This window comes from Phragmites australis, chromosome 7, assembly GCF_958298935.1.
Source record: "Phragmites australis chromosome 7, lpPhrAust1.1, whole genome shotgun sequence".
Lineage (NCBI taxonomy): Eukaryota > Viridiplantae > Streptophyta > Magnoliopsida > Poales > Poaceae > Phragmites > Phragmites australis.
In genome coordinates, this window is record NC_084927.1 from 28,115,413 (window position 1) to 28,142,413 (window position 27,001).

The 27,001-nt window shown below is 45.0% G+C and overlaps 3 protein-coding genes across 3 annotated transcripts; 2 read left to right on the plus strand and 1 right to left on the minus strand.

Annotated features, from left to right (window-relative positions):
• Positions 1 to 11,551: 11,551 nt before the first annotated feature.
• Positions 11,552 to 15,214, plus strand: LOC133924550 (GDSL esterase/lipase LTL1-like). Its single transcript, XM_062370141.1, has 5 exons — positions 11,552 to 12,168; positions 12,317 to 12,444; positions 12,711 to 12,953; positions 14,521 to 14,773; positions 14,882 to 15,214. Exons 1-5 carry the CDS (start codon positions 11,940 to 11,942, stop codon positions 15,112 to 15,114), a joined length of 1,086 nt encoding a protein of 361 aa, XP_062226125.1. The 5' UTR covers positions 11,552 to 11,939; the 3' UTR covers positions 15,115 to 15,214.
• Positions 15,215 to 16,824: 1,610 nt separating this feature from the next.
• On the minus strand, positions 16,825 to 19,306 carry LOC133925541 (2-phytyl-1,4-beta-naphthoquinone methyltransferase, chloroplastic-like; the record flags this gene model as incomplete). The annotated part of the gene is made up of 9 exons (XM_062371436.1): positions 16,825 to 17,189; positions 17,326 to 17,455; positions 17,751 to 17,870; positions 18,154 to 18,215; positions 18,303 to 18,436; positions 18,562 to 18,646; positions 18,742 to 18,836; positions 18,952 to 19,016; positions 19,118 to 19,306. Coding segments are annotated over 7 exons (747 nt in total), but the record flags the coding sequence as incomplete, so codon positions are not given.
• On the plus strand, positions 19,304 to 21,280 carry LOC133924551 (uncharacterized). The gene is made up of 2 exons (XM_062370142.1): positions 19,304 to 19,755; positions 20,385 to 21,280. The coding sequence occupies exons 1-2, from the start codon at positions 19,437 to 19,439 to the stop codon at positions 21,098 to 21,100; spliced, it is 1,035 nt and encodes a 344-aa protein (XP_062226126.1). The 5' UTR covers positions 19,304 to 19,436; the 3' UTR covers positions 21,101 to 21,280.
• The last annotated feature ends 5,721 nt before the right edge of the window (positions 21,281 to 27,001 follow it).

The following is a 27,001-nucleotide window of genomic DNA, read 5'->3' on the forward strand; positions in this document are numbered from 1 at the left end:
GAAATAGACTCAAACAGCTCTCTAAAACTATACGTATCTACGAGACAGACTAGAACAAATTTGGATAACTAAACATACCATTGGTGGCATGCTGAAAATTGGTTATATTAAAACAGTGTTTTTATCTCAAAAGCGACAATTTAAGCTGATGGAATAGTCAAATTTCTGAATTCACTTTTGAGAATGGTTATGTTTTGTAACTCGGCGACAACGTTAGACTACACAATACAAATATACAATCCAAACAAATAATAAATACCCGTAACATACAAGGCGTGAGAAAAGATTGCAATCCATTCCAAATCATTTCGACCATGATGTTGTGGCCTCGCTGTCTCCTTCAGTTGATTCACTGGAGTGCAAGCATCATTTCAAGCTTGAGTGCCATTCTTACGGCAGCAGTTGCTTCTGTTAAAAATGATGCGCCAATATATTTTGTAAAATCTGAAGAAAAAAAATATCAAATGTTTTCGCATGCGTTTTGTAGGACACTGTCAGTCAGATTAGATAAAAGTTTCAACGCACAAAAAAAATAAAAAAATAAAAATAAAGCTTTGCTTAGTTGCACACTCTAGCAGTATGATGGTTACCAGTTCGTGTGTCCACCTCCAGCACTCTTTTACACTCTACTCCTAGGCCATGCCATCTGAAAACGCCTGTACGAGTTACGCCTAGATTTATCATGGACTAAGCCATGCCCTGCTGCGGCCACGAGAGATAGGGATAGGCATATGAGCAATCCGTGCATCCACAATAGTTTAACTTAATTAATTAATTAGTCAATTTGATCTAATCAAATTAACTTAGTTAATTAATTAAATTAAACTTGAATGAATTCATAGATACTCACGAATCACTTCGCACTCGTCCCTAACAATAGAGATTAGGAAAGCATCGCCAAAACCAAGTAGAAAATTTCAGTTCCGACAGCTTAGGCCCTGTTTGTTTCAGATTATAAAAGCTGGATTGTGATCAAAATCCAAAAGCTGAAACAAACAGTTGAATTGTAAAATCTGGATTCTGATCACAATCCAAAAGCTGAAACAAACAGCTGGGTGGAAAAGCTGGATTGTTACAATCCAACACACAGATTGTAACAATCTAGCAATCTGCTTTCCACCAGATTCTAACAATCCACAATCCAGCTTTTTACAATCCAGATTTTACAATCCAGCTTCTTACAATCCACAATCCATAAGCTGATTTTCACAATCTACAGCTGAAACAAACAGGACCTTAGACTTGTGTTCGCGTGAGCTGTGCCCGGGTCGTGAGCCGCCTATAGTGATGATAGTATGGCGATGCTACGCTTCAACCAATCCTCCCCTGGCCCCCAACTCACTGCCTCCGTTTCCGTAACACGAATTCCGTTCGCCTCCCCCAAAACAGCCACAAGGAGCAGCAATACGAGTTCGGAGTTCCAAACGTGCGGGCGCAGCTCATTTATCGCCGGTGGCTGCTTCACTTCGTACTGATAGGAGCCAGTCAGACGTGGCCAACTGGCACACCTGGCACGTTAGCCAAACGGCTATGTCATACCGGCTCACGTGCGTAGTCTCAGATCTAGCTACAATCTACTTATGAAAAATTGAGATAGTTAGGAATCAAATCGGAGATCTCATACATTTAACTAGTGCACTACCATTACGCTACAGAATTATGTTGTATTAGAATTAAACAAAATATATAAAATATTTAAGAAATAGAAAAACTTAAACGGATCATGTTGTGGCTACAGCCTAGGCACGGCCTAAACCGCCGTGCCTGAGCCAGGCCGAAATAGTGGTGCCTCATGCCGACCCATTTGATTCGACCCACTTGACTAGTTTTAGAGGCAAGCCCCTGACACTAGGACCTCTCGTAGAGAAACAATTCCTCGAAGAATTTTAAAGAGTAATTGGTAGTTCTGCACACATGCTTTTGCTTCATGTTCGATGAACCAATGCCGTAATAACCGAGATTTTTTCTTCCTATTCTCCTCACAATGCCAGTATGCGGACCAAAATATCTCCATTTACATCATCTGTTCGTCATATGCTCTATTTTTTTACATATGAGACGTACACTACCTACACTCACAACAGACGCACACACATATGCACATCTATACATACATTAGGAAGCGATTATATGGATGGCAATTGGACCGTGGGTCCGGGTTCCTGCGGGTTCTGCACCCGACGAGTCCGATTTTATGTCTAGATTTTCATCCACGGGGTTGACGGGTTGAGTACCCGAAATAGGCGAGTCGGATTTGCGTTTTTAATTTTCACTCATAGGTGCTCACGGGTCCCATGTCAACCCAACTCAACTCACTCGTTAGCCCAACTTGCCCATCAACCGACCTCGGGCCTCTCGATTCCCTGCCTGTCCTCTCTATTCTTGAGTCCCCGATGTCATCACGTAGTCACGCTCGGCCTCTCCGCCCATCCGCTGCCATAGTGCCTGGTCGCCCCACTTAGCCTCCCAAACCGCCAGCGCGCCGTCTGGCCTCCCCAACTGTCGACGCGTCATCCTGCCTTCCTTTCTCCTGGCCTCCCTGCTCGATCCACCTTCACAGCCTCCCCACATAGCCCTGCTTCCACGGCCTCCCCGTCCATTTCTAGTGGATCTACTGCTGATGTTGTTGATCTCCTCGGTCAGATGACCTCCTCCCACCCGGCGGCCTCCTCAAAGATGGCTCGGTGACGGTATGCCCGATGACGGCCAGCACGAGCCAGCCCAACGGTGAGAGCCAACTGGCATTGCCCATCGGCTGGTCTGAACAGCCTGCCTGGCGACAGCTGGTGCAGCTCGAACGACGGCTGGCGCATCCCCGCCTCTACCCCTCGACGCTACCCCTCCGTGACTCCGCACGCTCCTCTATTAATAAGACCTGACAAGTCCCCACTGGGTTTTGGATCCCTATCAGGTTTTGAATGCGAGGACACGTTTTAACCCGATTAGCACTTTGGGTGCGGATCGAGTTTTGAGGTTCCTGTTTTGAGTCGGACGTGGTTTTACTCCCCGGTCCCAACCCAATCCCGTGCTATCCCTTCGGAGGCCCGAGGTCTCCATTACGCAGAAACATACAGTACCATTAAACATGCATTCGTATGCAACTTAATCTAATCCATACGCTACTAAAGAAAAACCAGCAAGATGCACTGTATCAAACCCGCATGGAGCACCATCACACCAAGCCAACCGAACCATCGTTCGGCTCTCATCCGTCCGTCCTTTGCTTTTTTTCTTTTTTTTGAGAGGTCCGTTCGTCCTTTTGCTGAAAGCTTACGACGGTATGATCTCTTGAAGGAAGCCAAGGTACAGGCTGGCGAGCCAAGAAAACACTTTGGTTTTGGGCTTAGCCTTGTCCTGGGCCAAACAATGACAATCTTTTGAAGCCTGACGAGGTGGCCGGTGGGGCTGGCCATCATCTTATCAGATCACCTTTTGCTAATAGTGGGGCACTCGTGCTGTCGCATGCCATCGCGGCCGTCTCCTTTTACTTTCACCCCGAGGGCAGAGCACGAGGTCACAGTCTGCACTCTCTGCAGGAGAGGCACGCATGCACGTGATCGATGGGTTGCTTTGCTCTCGGCGTCCAGTCCATTTGCCCATCGGCATCGTTGGACTGGGCCTCGGATCGCCAGGCCAGGTATGGTATGGACCACTAAGGCCCTTCACTGCCTATATCACGACAGGCTAATAGTAAGGTCAGCCGAACACGAACTGTCATGTGCTCCCGCTTCGCCCTCCTCTCCGCCGGGCGCTGCATCTACCAAGCCCATCTCCACTGGCCGCCACTTCCCGGGCAAAATTGCACGTACATCGGTGCCTCACCCCATCTTTGCGGTTCTCCAAGCTGTGTGGTGTCGCCTCCACCTCCGTCTCCTCCAGTCGCTTGACGCGATTCCACGCCTGCGCCGTCTCCATTCACATCATCCACGCAGATCCCCATGGGCATGGCCTCCACCAGTTCACCACTCGAAGCATGTCGCCTCTATCGAGCTCTATCTAAGCTCAGGTCATCTCGGATGGACTGAGATTCTTTGCATTGGAGAAGCCAATACAGAGAGGTTACAGTCATCTGCATTAAGGTGAACACGCACCGTCCGATTAAGAATGGAGAGCTCAGATCAGGCGCTACAGTACCAATAAACAGTAAGTCATGTCGCTACAGTAGCTGTTGACTTATTACACTGTTTACACAGTGATTCTCCACATTAATTGCAATTAAGGCAGAGGATCCGGGTCCCTCTCGGATATGCTGCATCGAGAATTGCACCGTCTTCCAGCCAATTCAGAGAGCAAAGTAGGAGACGACGTAGCTTTCCAAGCTATATAATTCATGGAAACTAAGGAGAACATTGAACTCTATGATTTCAACCATAGTAAGAAACAGGAGAAGCTAGACGAGAAGGGCAGGTTTCCATCCCTGTCGTATAAGATACATGATGCTCATATAATCTATACATGTACAACGTAGTATGTAACTAAGTTGTTGAATCCAATCTATCTATCATCAATTGTATTTGTTCTGCTTACTTTCTCATCACGCACAGAGTACAAACCTCTCTTTAAAAACCAAGTATCGCTCAGTGCTTACGGACTTACCTTTTCAAATTGCCCTCTCCCCTGACGGCACCTGCTTTTACTAGTTTGATTAATCCATTCAAATATATTAGAATATATCACCTAAATAGCAAAGTTCCCAATTAAAATACGACAGAGAAAGATACAGGGGTGCACACTAAGAGCACATACATCGGTCACTCCTAAGAGGTAGTCACATGAGAAAGAAACTCGTTCGATTCGGTGCCAACCGATACAACACTCGAAGCTAGTGGTAGAAATTGTAGCAACACACAAAAGTTTACTCGGGTGTCGAGTAATGGAGGTTTTGATGATTCAACTAGAAATAGAAAAAAATTGAATGATTCAACTATCAACTACTTTGCATTAGTTTTTTTAGTTGGACGTTTTCTACCGGATCTCAAGGTGGACATTTTCAACTTTGTACCCGTGTGAGTCTATTGGATAATTTTATTTCCACTTACGTTGTATTTTAGTCACATTTCAAGTTATTCTCTTCATGTAAAACTAGATTAATATTTCTTCTATATTTTGTAGTATCATGGAAATATATATTATAAGTATATGAATTTATATATAAATTAGAATTTAAAATTTTAATAATACTTAAATAGGTGTTAAGTGATACAACACAGGTAACTAAAGAAGAGGTGAACCTAGACAACCAACCTAAATGTCTAACATAGCGTAACGGATGCGCATCTATAAGAGGAAACCAAGAAGGGACTCCATTCCATTCTCGGTTGCTTTGCTACATAGGCTGCGGGCAACAGCGCTACTGCACCGACCACCTTGACTACGCGCGCCGCGTGTCATTTGCACTCTGCGAGTTGCCACAAGCCCGCAACACCTGTGCTTGCTGCCAGCAGCCGTCGTGCAGCTTGCGATTTGTGCTTAACCGTCGTCAGCTGCGGTGCCGCACGAGCCGAGGAGTCAAGGACAGTGGCTTGCTTTTGCAAGGTTGTGGAATCATGCTTTTGCAATTGGGGGAGAAGGAAATAGAGCTGTAGTCTACAAGAAGATAGATTCGCGGGAATATATCCTCATCAACCACCATGTCGCACAACCACAGCGACATGCCGACCGCCATGTGGCAAATTGTTGAAGCCCACTCTTTGGAGTGACAAATTGTCAATTTCCTCCTACTAGAGTTTTCTATGTGGTGCATACAAAGATCTCAAGTAAGCAGGGGTTATAAAACTTATAAATATGGGTATAGATTCCCAGCTGATGAAACAGAAAATCTGCAGACCTTTCTCCAACCTCCACGTCTTCACTCCTCCTGCACTGGTGATCGCGATGACTCTGGCGAGCTCCGCACACACCAGCGCCTTCCCTGCCCCCGCCCGACGGCCCCTCCTCCCCACCAGATTTTGATTTGGTGAATTTTCACCAAATATCAAATCCCAAGATAAACTACGGATGCACGTATCATCAACCCATATGCATCTTTACACTTGCCATGACATGATTGAAGTATTGAACAAATAATGATGCTTCCTTCAAGAGGTTCATACGTGGAACATACATACTTTCCATAACTTTTGGAGAATATAAAACCATAGGGAATATGGTATTATGGTGATTGGTTGTCTTATGCTATATCAGGAGGAAGTGTACTTTAAATTGTTCATGTCTTTGCCTACCACCGTGTCAAAACTTTTGTTTTCAAACTTAACTATCAACCGTATGTGAGATGTGTGTATAATTATAGCCATTGCTTGCTGATTTTATCTCATCATATTATATCTTTTATAGGTGTGCCTAGCCGTTTTGACAAATATGATGGGCTTAGAGACTTAGAAGTTTGCACCCACCACTTCACCACAATAATAATGATCTAATGCTTAATACTTGGTTTAGTAGTTTGATGTTTGTGCTTGAGATAAGCTTTTGTTTCAAGGAGATTTAATCATGCTTATGATAAGAGAACTTGTATGACATGGTTATGTGTTGCGTAGGGTTTTATTTATTTTTTATATCATGTTAGAAATTATTGTTGTCACGCATGTGTTATTTATGCTCATTTTGCTACCTACTACAAAGACGATGCTACCAGAATTTTAATATTTAGGCAATATTATGCTTAGTTTATGAAGTATGGTGTTACAACCAACCACCAAAAAACAATAAATTACACTTCACATTTGTCTGTGTCAAAAAAGAAGGAGAAAGATAGAGAGAAAAAGTTTTGTAAATGTAAAACTGTCGACCAACAAAAAAATTATTGGAAATCAACCACTGCAAAAAAATATTGAATATATAAATATTGTTGAGTCATGAATTTTTTTAAGCAACATGTCTTGCAAAAAAATCGAGTCAGCAAGTCTGTAAATAGATTTTTGCACCCCCCCCCCCACCCCCAAGACCCAAACTGCTCTCATTTGGTACGATGCAAAAGAAGAAATGGGCCGCACTTTCCCGCTTTTTCTGGCAACCCAACAACGACACGGCCCAGGTCCGAATGGTGAGCCACGTAGCCGAACCGAACGTGAGGCTGCGGCCGGGACATCCCAGACACTGTCACCCTGGCTTGCGGGCGCGAGCAGCGATCACTCTACAGAGGCCATAGCTCAACGTGAGGCTGCGGCCGTCAGATCTCAGTACAGAACGGTATAGGATGGTAGCAAGAAAGACGTGCTTCTCCTCTAGGCTTCTAAGAGGTCCACGGACGGCTGATCGGCAGCCCACTTTTACCTCCCATGACAAAACTCTACAGCGTCCCGTTTAATCTGGTCCCATATAGGGGTTAAAAAAACCGCCATGTGTCGAGTTAGTTGGCACAGTTTGCGCGCATAAATGGCGCGGCACATGATGTAGCCCCCAGCTAGAACACCGCCCCGTCGTCTACCGCCGCGCCAAACGAACGCTGCATCAGCAGTTCAGCATTCACGCGCTTCGCCTGTAGAGTGCAGGCGGATCGATCACCGATTCGCGTCGCCAGCAGGGTAGAGTTCGCGAGGCCACGGTACAGCTCCGTCACCCAGCAGCAGCTGCAGCTGCTGGGATGGCTGGCCTGCATGTTGCTGCTGCTGTTGCTCGAGTGCTCGACCCCCTCCGCTGTTGCCGTGTTGCGTACGGCCGTCGGGAGGAGGTACGACGAGCACGACGGAGTAAATGCACGTACGGGCGGTGGTGGATCAGCTGCCGATCGGAGTAATTGATTCCGGTTAACTGTCTCTCGTTTCGAGTTCAGGTCCAACAAGGGGCGGTGTGCGCCTGCAACGAGGCTAATTCCTCTGTGATTTGGGTGTTCGAGAAGCTGCTGCTCGCTGTTCATCGGCGCATGCAGAAATGACTGTCATAGTCAGTCTTCCAGTCTCTGGGGGAAGTTTCAGTTTCATGGCATCAGGATGCAGAAATGACTGTCATTGTACGCTTGCAAGGAATTAAGAAGCTAGTACAACGCTACTGGTACACGCTTGCTGTTCTCGATCTCTACCGTTTGAAACCGATCGATCGAGAGGGAGCACTTCCTCCGGTGCTCAGAGGCACGGTCGTGCAGTAACTGATGAACTGTACTACTAACTCAGTTTACTTTATTTATCACTAACTTTTTACTATAGTAATTTTAATTTTATATTTTTTTAAATTTTATAGATACTAAAATTTTCGTATCATTATATGATGAAATATATTTATTACTATATACTTTTAAGTATTTTGTACATTTTGCAAAAACGTAAATCAAAATTATTATATTAAAAAATTGTGACAAATAAACGAAAATAGAGATAGTCCAGTAGCTTGCTGTGACGATAGGGCCTGTACGATTTGCAGGGGATAACGATGGGGAGCGTACCACGAAACGAATCGGATCTCGACGTGGTTGGCGTCGATCGATCTCTTTTACTACGCCTCGGGATTTACTTGTCCCAGAGCGCGTGCAGCTGTATACATTCGCTGTTCTTCCTTTCTTTTCGAAAGCAGTGGGATGATCGATCTCGTACTCTCGCCTGCATGAGCTGTTGCCAAGGTAGCTAGGGGGTGAAGGAGCTCATTGAAAATTTTCTACCCCACTGGCTTTATGGGTTTCACATGCGCTGCTATACTGTTGCGTGCAAAACGTTCCTATCCTATCCCTGACGCTCACTGACAGCAGTAAGTCCAGTGAACGACTGTGTACATATGTATAAGTTCATCCATATTTTTTATATAATATTTATCTATCCTTTTTTTTTTTTAATTACTCTATAATTTTTTTACCTACACCTTTAGTATGAATTTTAATATAAATAAATAATCGTGATAATTCATACATATATATATAAATAATCCAATGAAAATTTCCCTTCCAGACTTGTTGGTTGCCGATTCGGCAATATACTTGGTGCCTTGTCTAGTGTATTTTCGGCTAATTCCTGGCTGGAATTCGTACCCTTTTCTGGTGCTAGCTGCGGATACAGTCATACAAACAGTCAAGCGCACGCATGGAGCGCATGGAGGTCAACAGTACCAGTACATGTATCACGGCTGAATTATGAGGGTACAGAAGCTTTTCTGACGGAAGTTAGGGCACAAAACTTTGGTTACCTGTCAACCTCTCCAAATTAAGTTGCAGGTACGTGTTGAGTGCTTGGGTGTGGATTCCGCGCATGTGGGTCGCGAGAGTGTTCACTTTACTTTTACGTACTGATGAAAGCGGAGAGGCAAGAAAGTAGATTAGGCTAACTTGCAATAATCTTGCGTGGAGTGGCTAATGGCTTTACTGGACGAGTACTTTGGAGCAGCAACTTCACAGTATTTACCCTGTCATAAGGTTACAGCGCGAGTCAAGTTTGCGACCATTCAGTTTGAATTTGTCGTGTACTCTACCCTCGCTCGGTTTGAAATTACAATGGTCATTAACTCCGGTTTTAATCACGCAATAGTGCTAGCCGTCCTTTCATCGGATAACCGATCGAGCTGCCCATGCCTCATGCCTAGATTGTCCTGCTCTCTGTAACAAACGCCCATTACACCACTTTCAGGGGAGATAGCGATAGGAATTAGGGTAAATATTTCGGTCCGGTATATCCGATAAATCTGATTTATCAGGTATATTTGTAGATTTTGGTAAAAAAAATTACGATACGAAGGGTTAGTGATGTTTTTAGAGGAAAATAAATTATGACACTTAGAAATAATCGGCTCTAAAAATTTCATAAGATAAATCTATATCAATTTTTATCTAAATATGTTATAGATTCATCTAATATGTCTACTTTATGTTTCAAAGTTTTACAACATATAATCAAACCTAGAAAACTATTCTATAAAGATAAATATACAATGATAGATTACAAGAAATAAATACAGAAACGTAAAGATGGTAAAACGAGTAAACTCCAAAAGGGATTTTTATCCCGTGGTATCGATGACATAAACACCACTCTAATTCACGTTAGAGCAGCCACATATGTTATAGCTCTCGGACGGTATCCGATCACGTCCCTTGAGACACCTATGCCTTAAGTTGGTTGAGCCACCAATATAAGATCTCACCACAAGCCTATCTTCTGATCACTTGCTTTTATCTTCATTTTGAAGCTTAAGTTAATAAGACAATGATTTCCGCATCCCCGTAGAAGAGTCTTGACATTGCTTCACATCAAATCGGAGAGTCAACAAGCTTGAGCCACTAAAGCCTAAGGTCCTAGTGAGTCACTAAAACTCTAATGTGTCGACGTACCACTTGTTATGAGTTAGGATCACTCCTCAATCCCCTTTTTAAGTAGCAACATTTAGACACAAATCTCTCTAGTCCTATTAGTATTAATCACTCTCTAAGTATGTACTTAATTACCTTAAATGATCACTTTAAATGTTTTGGTAGTTTAGATGTCTTCTTAAGTGTATATGAGCTTCTCTAGACTCTAACACCTTCAAATGATCGAGTGAATGGGTATTTATAGCCTCAACCATGCGGATTAGCCATTGCTCCAATGGTCACATTTTATTGTACTCATCGAATGACCCAACATGTGCAACATTAAAAGCGTCGAAATATTCAGCGTGTACTCTCTACGATTAGCAATTGGAATTCCATTTTCTTTCTTGTGAACGCCGGAAGGTCCGACTAATGTCCTCTTTGAACGCCGGAATATCTGGTATACATATGATGCTGACCGAGCTATTTGCAACCTCTCTGAAAAAGTGGTCCGATGTGTTCATTTTGTGAATGCCAGAACATCTAGTGTGTATTAATCTTCGTTGTAGACTTTTTATGAACTCTAGAGTATTTTTCTTTATGAACGCTAGAATATTTTTTGAACATTGAAGATTTTGATGATTTAGATTCTATAGAAAGCTTATAAGGATATAAGATTATACAGAGATCTATCCTATTTGACCACATAAAAATTCACATGGCAAGTTCAATTAATTCCTCTCATTATCTAGACCTTAGTAACTTTTTTTTTTCCATCTATGAGATCTACTAAAATATATACTTGAGAAACATGTTAATCCCATTGACTATATTATCATTAAACACTAAAATCACGTACATATCCTAAGAGGATTATATTCGCTACATCATGCTTACCAAAATTTTGTTTGAATTTTATTTAAATATATTTGAATTTTATCCATTATAGCTGATATATCATATTTATCGGTGGATTCTAATAAATTTTATTTGCCGGTAAAAAAAAAACCCTGTTAGGAGTGCCGTTCCTGCCTTAGAACAACATTTCCTTGTCTGAACATTTGTCTACAACGCAAATCTAAGACCCCAGTTGACTCGACCATAATTCCCATTTCTTCTGCACGCCGAGGTAGCTCCATCACGATCTGACGTTGACACCCCGGGACCCTGCTGCATTCTGAAAGCCAGGAAACCCATCCGCATCCGGGAACGGGTTCCATTCCTGTGCCGGCTTTGAAGTTCTTGAGCGACCCTCCCCTGCCACCGCCAGCGGCGCCTCCTAAGTCCTATCTCCTGCACGGCCGCACATGGTCCGAGGCATCGTTGGCCAGGTCACGGCCGCGCCGCATTTAGCTGCCAACAACCGTGCATCTTGTGCTGCGGCGCGCAAGGCGACGGTAGCTAGCTTACGCTCGATCTGCTCGTGATTTTAGCACTCCGGCCTACTCCGCCGTCCGTCTCTGTGCGTGGTCCTCACGCGAGCAGCCGAGCACAGAGCAATTGCTCTGCCTGTCTGCCGCCCGCTAACCTACCGCCCCCCTCCTAGCTCGGCGCGCGCCCTTAAGGTGACGAGCGACCGATCGAGGTCGAGATCTATAAGAGAGACACCGCAACGCCACCTTTCTGGCCCCGTGCGCCACGAGCCCACGACCTGCCACTTGGCTCCCCTCCATCAATTCGATCTCCTCTTCCCGCTCGTCTCAGCGTGAGTGAGCTGAGCACTGCCGCACTCACGATGGACGCTCTACTCGTGACCTTCCTCGTTGCCGTGGCGACGCTCAACGGGGCGGCGTCCGCGGCGCCGCGCGCCTTCTTCGTGTTCGGGGACTCCCTCGTCGACAACGGCAACAACAACTACCTCATGACCACGGCGCGCGCGGACGCGCCGCCCTACGGGATCGACTTCCCCACCCACATGCCCACGGGGAGGTTCTCCAACGGGCTCAACATCCCCGACATCATCAGTTGCGTCTCTGCCTTTGCCTCTACCCCGTCCCTGAGAATCCAGACTGCATGCGCGCGTATTTCGTTCGTCAAGTACGCGCGCGACGCTACTTAAGCACAAAAAGACGTTCTTGACACTGTCGTTCCGTCTGCACGCCTCTAATGCAGGTGAGAATCTGGGTTCCCAGCCTGCATTGCCGTACCTGAGCCCCGATCTCCGCGGCGAGAATCTGCTCGTCGGCGCTAACTTCGCGTCGGCCGGCGTCGGCATCCTCAACGACACGGGCATACAATTTGTACGAAATAAGCGACTCTCTCTCTCTCTGTGCGCGTGCGTGCGTGCGTGTGTGTCACATACTCCCATTTCACTTAACTTGTCACTTAACGTGTCTCTCTCTCTCTCTCTCCCTCTCTGTGCGCGTGCGTGCGTGCGTGTGTGTCACATACTCCCATTTTACTTAACTTGTCACTTAACGTGTCACTGGGCTTCATCTTAATTTGGATCAAGCGTGCTAACTGCTAAGTCTCTGGGTGTTTGGTGCCCGGGATGGTGCATGTTCAGGTGAACATAATTAGGATCGGGCAGCAGCTGCAGAACTTCCAGGACTACCAGCAGAAGCTGGCCGCGTTCATCGGCGAAGACGCGGCGACGCAGCTCGTGAACCAGGCGCTCGTGCTCATCACGCTCGGCGGCAACGACTTCGTCAACAACTACTACCTGGTGCCCTTCTCCCTCCGGTCTCGCCAGTTTGCCATCCAAGACTACGTCCCCTACCTCATCTTCGAGTACAAGAAAATCCTCACGGTAACTTCAACTTCCAATTGTGTTCTTCCTCCAAACACAGCTTAGCATTGAGATTTACGCTATCCAAAAGCGGATTATTGTGCCTCACTTCCAAAAATGGAAAATAAGAAACGCTGCATACTGGCTCAAACAGAAGCACGGAGATATGGGTCGGTAGCTAGTTTGACTGTTGGCATTGGGATTTCCGGAGGGAGACACCAACAGCAGCAGGTGATCGTTCTTGGACGGTTGTAAGCTTTGGGTAGTATGTTCTGCATACTAAAATAACTGACATGGCCTGTAGCTTCTCTAGAGCAAATTACTAGACTGTCTCTGCACACGGTTTCAGTAGTTTCAGGCATCAGCCCAGGAAAGATGACAAAACCATCATGACCAGTTTCAGTAGCGGTCTGATCTTCCCTGTAAAAGCAAGAGTCCAAACATGCAGTTTGCAACATCACAATTCCAGCCATCGGTGTCAAAAGGGCCACTTTGATTCAAAATGAGGTTCAACAGAATAAACAACCAGTATATTCATATCCATATGTAACTAAATATATATAAGTACTACTGAAATACGAAGGACATACACACTTAGTAATTCGGTTCAATAGGATAACTGTTTTCCAGCCTTAGAGACCTCAAGGAGACAAGGACTACAAATAGAGTAGGAGGGTGATTTATATCACAAGTCAATTTACTGGAGATAAAAAGTTATATCCGATGTCAATCATAACTAGTTCTAATTATATCTCCAATATTCGTATTGTGCAAGACATGTACTCTAACAAGAGCAATGCAAACGATAGCTAACTCGCTTAACCAGCAACATAAAACACTCCACAAATAGCATCCCAAAGTGCAGAGTTCTCAAATTTCAGCCACACGCAGCATTTAAAAAAAAGGGAGCACGTCGTCGTACCAGATCTCTTTGCTGCAGATCTACATTCGATCATATTTATGACGATTTATCCCTTTATGGGTCCAGTGATAATAAGCCTTGAAACATTTTTTCTTTACCGAGCTAGCAGCACAAAAGAACCATAAAAGTTTCCAAGGAGCGAGCAACGAGGTTTTCACGGTATGTTTGTGTGATGTGTCGGTCTTGTTCGGGTGCATGCATGCATGCTGTCACCAACCACACTGCACACAGGCAATAGAAGCTCGATGCCTCGATCACCTAGTCGTACTGCACCAGCGCGCATGGCCGCATCGCACGACACAGCTCTAACTTCCGCGGTAAAAACCAGCTGGGAGGCTGTCAATGAGTAATAAGTGAATACACTGGCATCAAGGACCGCGTGTTAGGATTACATTTACTGGTGTACCCATGTGGTGGTTGGCAGATTGGGCAATATTTACTCCTGCCACATGCAAGAACAGTCGTCCTCGTGAAGCTGATGCATGCCGCATGCATCCTATAGCTAGACTCGTAGTAGCACGAGTACGTGGTCGTCGTCGTCGTAGTAGTACTGCTATATATGTTCGTTTTAAGATTAGCTGGGGGGGGGGGGGGGTTAACTGGCCGGCGACAGTGCATGCACTGTATGATTTGTGATGTTCTGAGAGCACGGAATGAACTGTGCAGCGGCTGTACGAGCTCGGGGCCCGGCGCGTGGTGGTCACCGGCACGGGGATGATCGGGTGCGTGCCGGCGGAGCTAGCCATGCACAGCATCGACGGCGAGTGCGCGCGGGACCTTACGGAGGCCGCCGACCTCTTCAACCCTCAGCTCGTGCGGATGCTCGCCGAGCTCAACGGCGAGATCGGCAGCGACGTCTTCATCGCCGCCAACACCAACCGGGCCAGCTTCGACTTCGTGTTCAACCCGCAGGACTACGGTAATGCATACTACAACGCTGGGACCATCTGCCAGCCACTGTGTCAGCCAAGCTGATTAGTGAAGTGCGAGCTGCCGCGCATGGTGATTTTTGCATTCATTATTGCAGGGTTCGTGACCTCGAAGGTGGCGTGCTGCGGGCAGGGGCCGTACAACGGGATCGGGCTGTGCACGCCGGCGTCGAACGTGTGCCCGAACCGGGACGTGTACGCCTACTGGGACGCGTTCCACCCGACGGAGCGCGCCAACCGGATCATCGTCGGCCAGTTCATGCACGGCTCCACCGACCACATCAGCCCCATGAACCTCAGCACCATCCTCGCCATGGACAACAGGGACTAGCAGGGCTAGCTCTCCCTGACATTCCCAGCTATATACATAGCTACGCCGTAATATATGCTTGTAATTGGTTGCAACAAGAGATTGGTTGTGTGTTCCTGAAGCTGGTGGATCAGAGGTTTTGGTCTCCTTTCCTTTTCACGGTTTAGCTGAAGTGAAATTAATGGTGAATTGATTTGTTCGATTAATTTCTTTAAGAATTTGTTGTGCCAGTAGATCGTCTACTTTGATACTATAAGGTACCGAGAACTCATTGCTGGAATTTATGCAAATTTCAATGTTTATGCTTTTGGGCCGTTTTGGGCTGCCAGGACTAGGCCTCCTGTCTGTTTCGGCCCAGGTCCATTTTGGGCGCCGTATAAATGTGCTCCTTCTAGGGTTGGAAAGAGAGAGATTTCTCCCTGGCTGCTTCATCCGATGGCTACTGGGTGCTGGCGGCTGCAACAGCTCCGGCCGATTCTCTGGGCGGATGGGTTGGCAGCAGCAGCACCAGGAGTCGACGGATCGTTGGGTGGCCGCGGAAATCTCGCAGGGAAGATGCGGCGGTTCTCTGCAATGAGGATAAGGCCTCTATTTCATCCCCTCTCCCTCTTCCTCTCCGGATGGCGACGGCAAAAACTTGGCTGTCTTCTTCCCCTGTGTTCTTTCTTGGGGTTGCACCAGGAACTAGATCCTGAGTCTTCTCTCGTATTTTCTCTGGTGCTCCACCCAAGAGTGAGCGCTTTGTTGGTGGCCGGAGCTGCAATGTTGAGGCTCAACCGGATTGCGGTGGCAGTTCGGTGCAAGGCTTTGTATCTCCGATCTCCTCTCACCGCCGGCAACGGAGGGTGATTGGTTTTCTGGGTCAGCGGCTTCCTAGCCGTGCCTAGCCAATCTTCATTTTGATTTCGATCAAAATCTTCACTGTGAGTTTTTCTCTGCCTACTACTCTGGTCAGCATGCTCTGTGATGATAATATATATTGAGATTGGGCTATTAGATGGGTACAATAGCTAGAGGTTTGTGGTCTGGATAGTGTGCTGAAGTCCCTGATGTATTCACTTTGGCATAATCCTGCTGAGTAGAGGATAGTTGCTGCAGTCTTGTGCGCATATCTGGATGTATGCTGACTGCAATCCTATGCGCATTTGTTACTGATTGCGCTTATGGCATTGTCAGTATCTGTTTAGCATGCTCTGTGATGAACATATATGCTGCTATACTCTGAGATATCTAGTCATTCCATACTGCTAATGATCTCATGTGCTGGGCAATCTGGTTGGCTCTTTGATGGTTAGAAGGATTATGTAAAAGGGTTCTTTTCAGTCACTGTCCAGAACGTAATTTAATTTTCAGTCCAGATTCTCTAAGCTAGTTGAGAACTCGTTAATAGCCCAATCTATGATAAAAAGAAAGAACAATTTGGGAGCAAGATTCATATGTTTTGGGACCAATTGTTACATATATCTGAGAGCACTTTATTCTTTTCAATTTACTGCTGTCAGTTTGTTGTGCAGATCATACTCATATGCTTTATTTTGATATTCAGTTATTGTTGGTACACATGTTTGAGGTGTTTTCTGCTGTTAGACTTATTTCTTTCAGCTGTTTAATCATGTGTACAGTTAGCTCTATTATTTGGTATGTTATACTTATAGTTGGAATAAGGTATATGCTCTTTATAAGGCATAATATTATTCAACACTCATTGCCAATACCGTGGTGGCTCGTTCGTTGGGCTTATTTATACATTGGTACCATTGCAGTGAAGTAGGTCGAAGCACTGAATATACGAGTAAATACTAGTACAGCAGGTCTGATCCGACTCGTAATGGGGACCGATTAAACGGAGAGCAGAGGACTCAGAGCAATGCATCTCATCTCTTGAGAGCAATGCATACCGAGGGCCAGAAACTTTTACCTATCTTCATGCCTTCCAATTACAAAAACTGAAATTTGTATGAGCGCACATCCACGTTTGCATAAGACACAAGATCCAGTCAGATGATAGCTCCCGAGTGGCAGATCGGTATGCTCAGTGCCGGCCTTCATCTCATCCATCTGATTTCGATCGAACCGCTCCTGCGCCGAAGGGCAAGCTGAAAAGCAGGTGATAGGATTCAGGTCCCTCCGGAATCAATGTTTGATCCATTACTTCATACGGGATTGGCAAAACAAGAAATTTGGAGATGTAAAAGAAACGTAACCAGCTAAAAGAATCCTGAGAAATCATACAAATTGAGAGTTTATCGCTACAATTCTACCCAGCGAGTTGCGACAAGGTTCCCCATGAGTCCACCACCAAGCTCATAGTGCTTGGCTGCAGAAAACCCAGCTTCTTTGGCTAACTTCTCCAATTCTTCTCCTACACATGACATAAACAAATATAAGCTAGATGCAATTATGGCAGTGCGGTAACACTATGATGCAGACTATCACTGGCAAAATGGCAAAACCCACTTCCACTGTTTGGAATAAAAGAATGCACTTTTCGGTAAAAAGAAAAAGGTGTCGTGGTCTAGTCTAAAGAAAAAAACCATATTGTACCCTGTCAGTACAATAGTGAAATATTTCTCTGTGTAGTTCTACCATCAGAATGACAGATGGCATCTTAATTATTTAATGGATGTGCTGTCGGAAAAAGAAATATATGTGCAAACCTGTTAGATACTGCGATGAAAGACTATGCAACGAATTCCGCAAGTGTGCGATATGGAGCTTTTCAAGTACTTGTATTCTTCAGTGAGTCCATAGCCACTAGCTAATTCGATCATCCAACCCTGTGCAACAGAAAAGGAAAACATCGTCTCAAAAAAGAAAAAGAAAAAGAAAAAGAAAAGAAAAGGAAAGCGTCAATTTGGTCAGTGAGAGGATTACAATACCAGCTAAACAGTCTTAAATGGGTCTGGAAGCCAACACATGGTTAGATTTTGCTACAATGTCATGGATAATGAAGATTGGATCTTTGCAGGGGAAATTGAACTCAGACCCAATTCATCGGTACAATATGTTTAAGATGGTCCCACTTAAAATAAAATTACTCAAGATGGGCTAACATTTTACCTGTAATGATGCCATGAAAAGGGATGAGCTCTTGTTAAAATCAAGAATAGACACTCTTGATCCTGAAGTCCAGTAAAACCTATCTGTGAAAAATTTACCCAGATTGCGCAACATGCAGAACTCGAACAAATTTGAAACCTGTACCAAACCTGGTTTCAGGACTCTAAATATTTCTCGCATTCCTTTGGATTTGTCAACAACATTGCGCAACCCATAGCCAACTGTGACAGCATCAAAGTAGCAGTCTGCAAAAGGTAAATCAAGTGCATCACCCTTGATCCATCTGCAAGCACCAAAGTCAGATGCAGGCATACCGCGTAGCGCATACGTTAGCCAACCACACAAACTATTCAACTGGAATCACAGAATGTTCTTAATCCACAAAACCGTCACATTGAGGATGCTCACTTGATGTTCTTGTAGCACAGCTTCCAGCGTTGCTCCTGACGGTCAGCAGATGTCTGCAGTTGCTGCCTCAAGAAATCGACAGCACCTGTGTCAGTTGGGCCCAAACGACGATAAGACTTTCAGTGGATAAAATTTGGCTGGCCAATCTGAAGTCTGAACTCTGAAAAGCGAATCCAACACCAACCTCTCCATCTAGGCCGACCTTCTGAGACAGCAGGAACACTAAATCCCCGCTTCCACAGCAGAGATCAAGAACACAATCCCCTCTCTTCGCCCTATTCCTCAAAAGAACAAACCTTTGCATCAACCAATTGTAGGACAGAGCCTTTTTGATTCACATTACTAATCTACGATGGTTAGTTGGTTACCACTAGTCAACTAATGAGATACCTTGACCAAGAGACGCAGATGCGCTTCAACGTCCGGTGCTGCCCCAGGCTGAGCACGTCGTTCAGCTGCAAAAGACACGGCACCGTGCTGCCTTCAGCATGACATTGCTATCTTCAACGCTAATTTCGCGGGAGGAGCAAGGGGAAGGAGAACTGGAGGTACGGACCTGGTCGTACACGGGGGCGATGCGGCTGAAGAGGGCCTGCCGCTCGTTGGCCGCGGAGGACGAGCAGCGCACGGCGGAGGGGCTTAGGCGGCGTTGGCGGCCGGTGGTGCTGGAGGCTGCCACGGCGGCGGCTACGGAAATCGCCGCGGTCAAGGTGCCAATCGGTGTCCGTTTGCTCGCCCCGCCACGTCACGTGATTAGGAAGGATAAGCTGCTGTGGCTGGTTGTGTTATAGGTTTGACTATTTTGCCCCCGCCGCGGAAGTAGTAAGACGAGATCGTCTCTTGTCCCCGCCGCCGCCGCCGAGAGAGATTTCAGGATGGATTTGGGCTCGTGCTACCTCGGCGGGAACGCCGACGCGGTGGAGTTCTGCCCGCACCGCCCGTTCCGCCACGTGCTCGCTGCCGCCACCTACACGTTGCAGGAGCAGGAGCAGGACCGCGCGGGCACCGTGTCGCTCTTCTCCGTCGATGCCGGCGCGGAGGATGCGTCCCGGCGGCTCCGGCTTCTGCTCACGGTGGATACCGCTGGCGTCTTCGACTTGAAGTGGAGCCCCGTGTTGCCGCTGCTCGCGCAGGCTGACGCCCACGGCCGCCTCACGCTGCGGCGCCTGGAGCAGGAGGACGGCTCGGACACAGGTCTCGTTTGTCCCTGTATTTAGGAAAATGCTGTTTCGATCAAAACTGATCATGAATTAGTGAAAGTGTCCACTTGCTAAGCTGCCATAAGCTTTGGCAACGAAAGCTCAAAGCTGAAGGCAATCTGAGGTGTTAGGCTTCTCAATGTGTTCACTTGGTAGAGGGGTGATTGATGCTTGCAGAAACATTTTGTGGTTCCGTAGCTATGCAAGCTGTAATGTTCATTTGAAGATGGTAGCACTTGGATTATACCTTGGTTTGTAAGTCATACTGAAGATTAATCTAGATTCAGAACAAGTTGTTTCTACTCTGTAGTTCTGGGTAGTTTGTCGTTGCCTCATAGAAAAGAAGGGTTACTTCGAGCTGACCGATGACAGAAATCAAATCTCGGGTTCTTGCACTGCTAGTCTTCTTAAATATTTTTTGCTGGATCAGAATTGATCTTTATATGTACTAGAAAAAAGAACTGGTCGTTATATTTGTCTCTGACAAGAAGTGGGATTGGGATAACTCATGTAGTTATAATTAAAAGTTAAAACACTTTATTATTTGTCATATATGTAATCTATGATGTGTTATTGCATATCTTCAGGGCTAACTCAAGTGCTTTCTGTAACCAAATTTCACAGGCATTGTCTTCACGGATGTTTGCCTTGGAGATATTTCTTCTTCAATGTGCTTGTATGTGGACTGGAACCAAACTTCCGACTCTCTGTCTGTTGGATTATCAGATGGTTCGCTGTCTGTGGTTTCAATTAGAGAGGACCGCTTGGAGGTAGCAGAACAATGGGCCGCACATCAGTACGAAGTCTGGACATGCTACTTTGATCGTGCAAGGCCACACTTGCTGTACAGCGGATCAGATGACTGCTGTTTCAATTGCTGGGACTTGAGAGAAAGCCCATCGAACACTGTTTTTCGAAAAAAAAAGTCTCATAATATGGGTGTCTGTTGCATTGCTCAGAACCCATTGGAGGGGAATATGCTACTCACTGGAAGCTATGATGAATTTCTCAGAGTTTGGGACATGAGATTAATGGCAAAACCTGTTAATGAAAAGTCGATAAATTTAGGAGGTGGTGTGTGGAGGATGAAGTATCATCCTAGTGTTGCAGATGTTGTATTGGCTGCATGCATGCACAATGGGTTTGCCATTGTTAAAGTAGGTGCTGGAGACGCTACAGTAGTGGAAACATATTGCAAGCATGAGTCCTTAGCATACGGTGCGGATTGGCAGATAAGTGAAGAGGCAGAGCAGAATGGGAATTCTTCAGTTGTTGCTACTTGTTCATTTTATGACCGCATTCTTCGTGTGTGGCACCCAGCGAACCTAGTTGAGCTTTAAGACATAAAGCTTCATTGCGCTTAGTTCAAGCATGACTATGGCTTGAAGCTATTTCTTGAATGAACCAATATAATTTCATTCAGGTAGCTCGTTGAACTTATGCTAACTTATCGAATTCACGAGCTTATTCATGTTGTTTTTAAACTAGACGTTCATTTATACTAGTATTTGTTGCCAACTTCCTCAGACCTCACTGATAAACTTTGAAGTTTTCTGTTGATGCTATTCGATGAGAAACTATTTTGGAGTTTGATTTGTGTTGGTCTAGATTTCAGAGCAAGGTACTTTATTGAGACTCAGGTCCAACTGGCTCAGTGATGTCTGCGTTTATTCTTCTGCTTATGACTTAGGAGGGAAATGCTCATTACATTAGCACAAGCATTTTTATGATCAAAAGAATGTACATACTAGCATTTGAAAAGGAAAAAAAATGGCTTGAGTCTGGAAAAATGAATTAGGAACATCAACATTCTTTGGTGCTTGTTTACACAATGTACTGTTCTCTGGTTAGAACTCTGGTTAGGTTATGAATCAGTTTTACTTCTGTCATTCGGTATATTGATAGCTATGGTTTTTTTTAAAAAAAACTTCTACTAGCTGCATATATTTGCTAGTTAGATCTGCTCTCTTAGCTGGAAGTGCAGTGGATATGTTGAACTAATCTTCAGTCGAGCTTTACAATATTATCTTGATTTATATACTGGATTTGCTTGAGGCTGGCAACTTGGATCGATACAAACTTTGATGTCTATTGTCTAAATTCTATGGTTTTAATAAAATCAACAAGGTACGACATATACAATTACTAGTGGTAATCAACCAGTCGCTACTGGCGGAGGCCTGTAATGTTTGTTCTTGTCATGGAGAACTGAGCTATCGCTCGGTTGGTAGAGCTTGTTAGGTAGATATATTGCTCTCTGTAATATCCTCAGACTATATGGTGTTTCTTGCATATTATTATCTATACATGTGTATATATCCTAGGTCAAGGCTAATAGAGAATACAAGTTGCTATTCCTAATATAGTATACAGAGAAAAAATTAGGGTTAGGGTTCTTCTTGCGTGTTACAATTTCACGCATCGACTTCTTCCAATAGAGAATACAAGTTGCTATTTCTAACATAGTGTACAGAGCAAAAGATTAGGGTTAAGGTTCTTCTTCTTGCATGTTACAACTTCACGCATCGACTTCTTCTTGTTACTGTTCATCGACAGTACGTCGGATTCACCCACCTCTCTCCTTCGGATCTGATCTCCCCTGGATCCCCTGCTGCCTCTTCTCGTTGGGCGCTGACTTCTGGGGTCGCCCCGTCAGAGCCGCCACCTTCTTGGTCGCCACACTGGAGCCGTCGCCTTCCCGTCGGGCACTGACTTCCACGGTCACCTTGCTCGCCGCCTCAGCTCTGTAGGCTGTGCTGGTCGACTCCCTCCCGCTCGCCTCTGTCTGCTACTGCCCAACAGCCCGCTCATGTCCAGATCTGCCTGCCGAATTCGACGCATCGTCGGCCTTCGCCGCCGGATTTGACACGTCGCCGCGCTTCGCCCTCATGCTCCCGTCACACACCTGCCCGGTCACCTTGGCCTCTTCGCCGACACACTCCCTCGCGTTGGGCCGCCTTGCTCCGCCAGGCTGCTCTGCCTCACCGCCGATCTTGCGACCTGTTGTGATTGGGCGGGGCAGCTAGTTGTTCTTTGTTCTTATCTGAACAAATAGCTATACAGTAAAAAAAAGAGCCAAAAACCCAAAAAAAGCAAATTTTTTTGCAACAGTCGTCGCTTCTTTTGTGCCCTTGCCGTCGACTGCCGCTTCTCTTTTGTGCTGAGTCGTATTCGTACCGTGATGTTGTTGTTCATTAGGAATGACAACATGCGATGATAGATGAGCTAGCCGCTCTTGAGCGTATCGACATGTGGGATCTTGTTACTCTTCTCCCACATGTTCGTACTATCACGTGCAAGTGGATGTATAAGGTTAAGGCCCGCTCTGCTGGTTCTCTTGAGCGCTACAAGGCTCGTCTTGTTGCCGGTCGTTTTCAACAGGAGCATGGTCACGACTATGATGAGATTTTTACTCTAGTGGCCCACATAACCACAATGCACACTCTTCTTACTGTTGCCTCTGTACGTCAATTGCCTATTTCCTAACTAGATGTCAAGAATGCATTTCTTAATGGTGAGTTATGTGAGGAGGTCTATATGCACCAGCCGCTAGGGTATTATGTTCATGAGGGCATAGTTTATCATCTCTACTGCTCTCTCTATGGCTTTAAGCAAGCTCTTTGGACTTGGTTTGAGCGTTTTTCTTCTGTGCTCATTGCTGTTGGTTTTCTGCTAATGCTCCTGATCTTCTTCTCTTGTATGTTGATGACATGATCATTACAGGAGATGATTTTGAGTATATTTCCTTTGTGAAAGCTCATCTCAATGAGCAATTTCTTATGTCCAATTTTGGTCCTCTTCGCTACTTTTTTGGGATTCTTAGGATTGAGATCTCTTCTACTTTTGAGAGTTTCTTTCTGTCCTTAGAGAAGTATATTCATGATCTTCTTCATCGTATTTCTCTCACAGATGAGAGCACTGTTGAGACTCCCATAGAGCTTAATCTTCAGTTTTAGTCCACTGATGGCAGGTCTCTTACTGATCTCACTCGCCACCGTCATCTAGTTGAGAGTCTTGTTTACCTTAGTGTCACTTGCCCTGACATTTCTCATCCAGTGCACATCTTCAGCCAGTTCGTTTTTGCTCCCACTCAGCTCCACTATAATCATCTCCTACGTGTTTTACGCTATCCTCGTGGGACTATATCTCGTCGTCTCTTTTTTCCACATTCTAGCTCTTTACAATTTTGTGCTTGTTCTGATGCTACTTGAACTAGTGATCATTCTGATTGTCAGTCTATTTCTGTCTACTGTGTTGTCCTTGGTGGTTCTCTCATTGCCTGGAAGATTAAATAGCAGACCGTAATTTCTTATTCTAGTGCAGAGGCAAAGTTGCGAGCCATGGCCTTGTTGATAGCGGAGCTCAGTTGGTTACGGTGGTTACTTGAAGATTTTAGTGTTTCTTCTTCTGTACCTACTCTTCTTTACTCAGACAGTACATGTGCTATCAGTATTGCTCAGGATCCGGTGAAGCATGAGCTCACCAAGCATATTGGTGTTGATGCTTCTTACACATAGACACATGTGCATGATGAGGTGATTGCTCTTTAGTATGTTCATTCCGAACTTTAGTTGTCTGGGTTCTTCATGAAGGCACATAATGCAGCTTAGCACAGGTTCCATCTCTCCAAACTCAGTGTGGTTGATCCCTCATTAGTTTAGAGGGGGTATTAGGTAGATATATTGCTCCGTGTAATATCCCCAAACTATAAGGGGTTCATGCATATTATCACATGTAAATGTGTATATATACTGGCCCATAGCCTTTAGGGAATACAAGTTGTTATTTCTAACAGAGCTTCCAGATGAGAGGCTGCCTACCCGAGCTCGAACCTGGATGCTCACAGTTCGTGTTAGTACCTCTCTAAAGGGTTCTGTACCTCTCTAAAGACAAAGCCAGGGTAACGTCTTCTACTTGTGGTCGAGTTTTTTTTGGGTCCTTGTCTCGCATTGGGTGCATTTCTGAGAGGTTCCTCACTATCGTCACACCTCAGCCATCTATTAAAAGAAGGAACAAATGTTCAGAAATTCGGTTGGATGGTCCACTTGATTGTGCCCAGCGATTAAATTCCACTTTGGTAGCGCCCCACAATTGGTGGTAGCAATTGCTTTTCAGTCCTAGTGGAAACAGTCATCCACCATACGTAGATCGGTAGATTATCTTTTGAAGTTATTTCTTAAGGATACTTAAGGATCGTTTAGTTGAGGTTTGGGAGTGTTATCTTACTTGAAACCGAGATCTTGTCAACTTCAATAGCATCATAATGGGAGCTGATTTAATTTAAGTACATGGAGGGCCATTCTAATTTACACTTCAGGGTTAGGAAACGCAATGCTCTGGATAAGCATGAGCTAGTGGCTGAACAGGAAGGCCACATTGCTCGAGCTCCACATTCTAAAAAAGAGTAGCTCTAAAGGTGGAAAGTGCTCTTTTAGCTTTTTGTAAAGGCAACCTTTAGTTTTTATTTTCTTGTTTTATCAGTAGATTAGATTCCACATCACTTACTGAACTTCATTTGTTGATAAATGTCACTTAGTAAGGCTAAGCACCAGGTTCGCGAGGAACTTATACCTACACAACTGACAATTGGTTAATACCTGCTACTGGAGAAACTGAAAGGGCAAATGCCAATGAAACAACAATGAGTGAAAATCAAATGGCAGAGATGACAAGAGGGTGCATTTTGTATGCTGTAGAAGAGGTACTCAAGGGTTTTACCAGTATAGGGCCTGTTTGGTTGCCCGTATGTTCTCAGTTTGACTCGTATGAGTCATACAGGCTGAGTTAAGACAGGCTGGAGAGATGCAGTAGGGGCTGTTTGGTTGGCTGCATGTGGTCAGCCTGTCTGAGAAGAGATTGTGTTTGGTTACCCGCATGAGTATATATTGCATTACAAAAGAACTCACTTTTTTACCAAATAACATAGGGTTGAAAATATTTTTATAAATGAGTACATCACAGGATAAGAATATTAGTGAATTTTTTTTATAATTTTTAGAGAATTTTAATTAAATATTAATTTAGGATTTTTGATCAAACTAATTAAAATGGGTTGTTAGTGAGCTCTAGTTTGCTCACGAAAATATTTAGAATTTTTGGATCACTCTTGTACCCGTAAATAAAATCTAAAGTTAAATAAAAAAATAGTGTTTTTGGTACGCCCGATTCCGACGTACGCACGGAGCCAGGCTCGCTCGATGCATTTGCACGGGAGGGTGCAGGCGAGAAAGCCGATCCGGGCAACCAAACGAGCGGCTGAGCACGAACGGCTGCATCCACGGATGCTTGCACGCGGAGCGGAGCAACCAAACACGTCCATAGATGCCCTCAGAAGGCGGAACTGGAACTGGATAGCAGCTTCTGCACTCTTTGCCGATGTCCAGCTTATTATACATTAGGTTATGCATTTGTTCTCCTCAGTAAAATACTTATGGATAATATTAGGTTTGGTAGTGGAATGAGAATTCGTCTGGAGAAGGAATATAGTTAGAATTGGCATCTGCTGAGGCATGAACAGCACTGGTGTGACTTCCAGCAAATGAGCACTTAAAACAGTAAGCTTAGTTTAACTTTCATTGTTCTTTCTCCACTAAACATGCTTCAGTGGCCATATAAAATACCCCCATGCAAATCTCAGTGCTTGCAAAGCTGGACAAATACCTGCAGACATCATCAACCTCATCAAGGTATAAAGTAGCCCTCTCCCCTCCCCTTGTTCGCAGCCCACACAGACCATGGAAGATGCATGGCTTGAACATCTACACGGTTCTTGAGAGCAGAAGCAGAATGAGGATGGAGAACAAAAGCTGAGCTCCGCCTCAAGAAGCACAGTTTTGTGATGCCTTTCCTGGCCTCCCAGGTGGTCGGCTGAGGCATGCACAAACCGGCAAGTCACAAGACGGCAATGGTGAACTCCCATCAGGAGTCCTCTTTTTTTCCCCCTTTGCCTCCTTTCAGTTGTGTTAGGTGGAACAAATAATCTTAAGTATCCATATGCGATGGATTCATGTATACTTCATTGTTGAGTCGATGCTTGTCTTACGTGTACTCCAGAAGCAGGCTACTATAAATGGATGATGTTTATCCAGCAAGAATGCTTTGATGTTTTCTGTCTTCTCATTTGATTGTTTTTTTATCTCCTTTTACTGTCTGCAATTTATTATTTTCCTGTTTTCAAACAAATTTGTTTATGCTGGGAGTTGAAAATGAGCATGCATTATTTTAATTCTTCTTGTTCTATT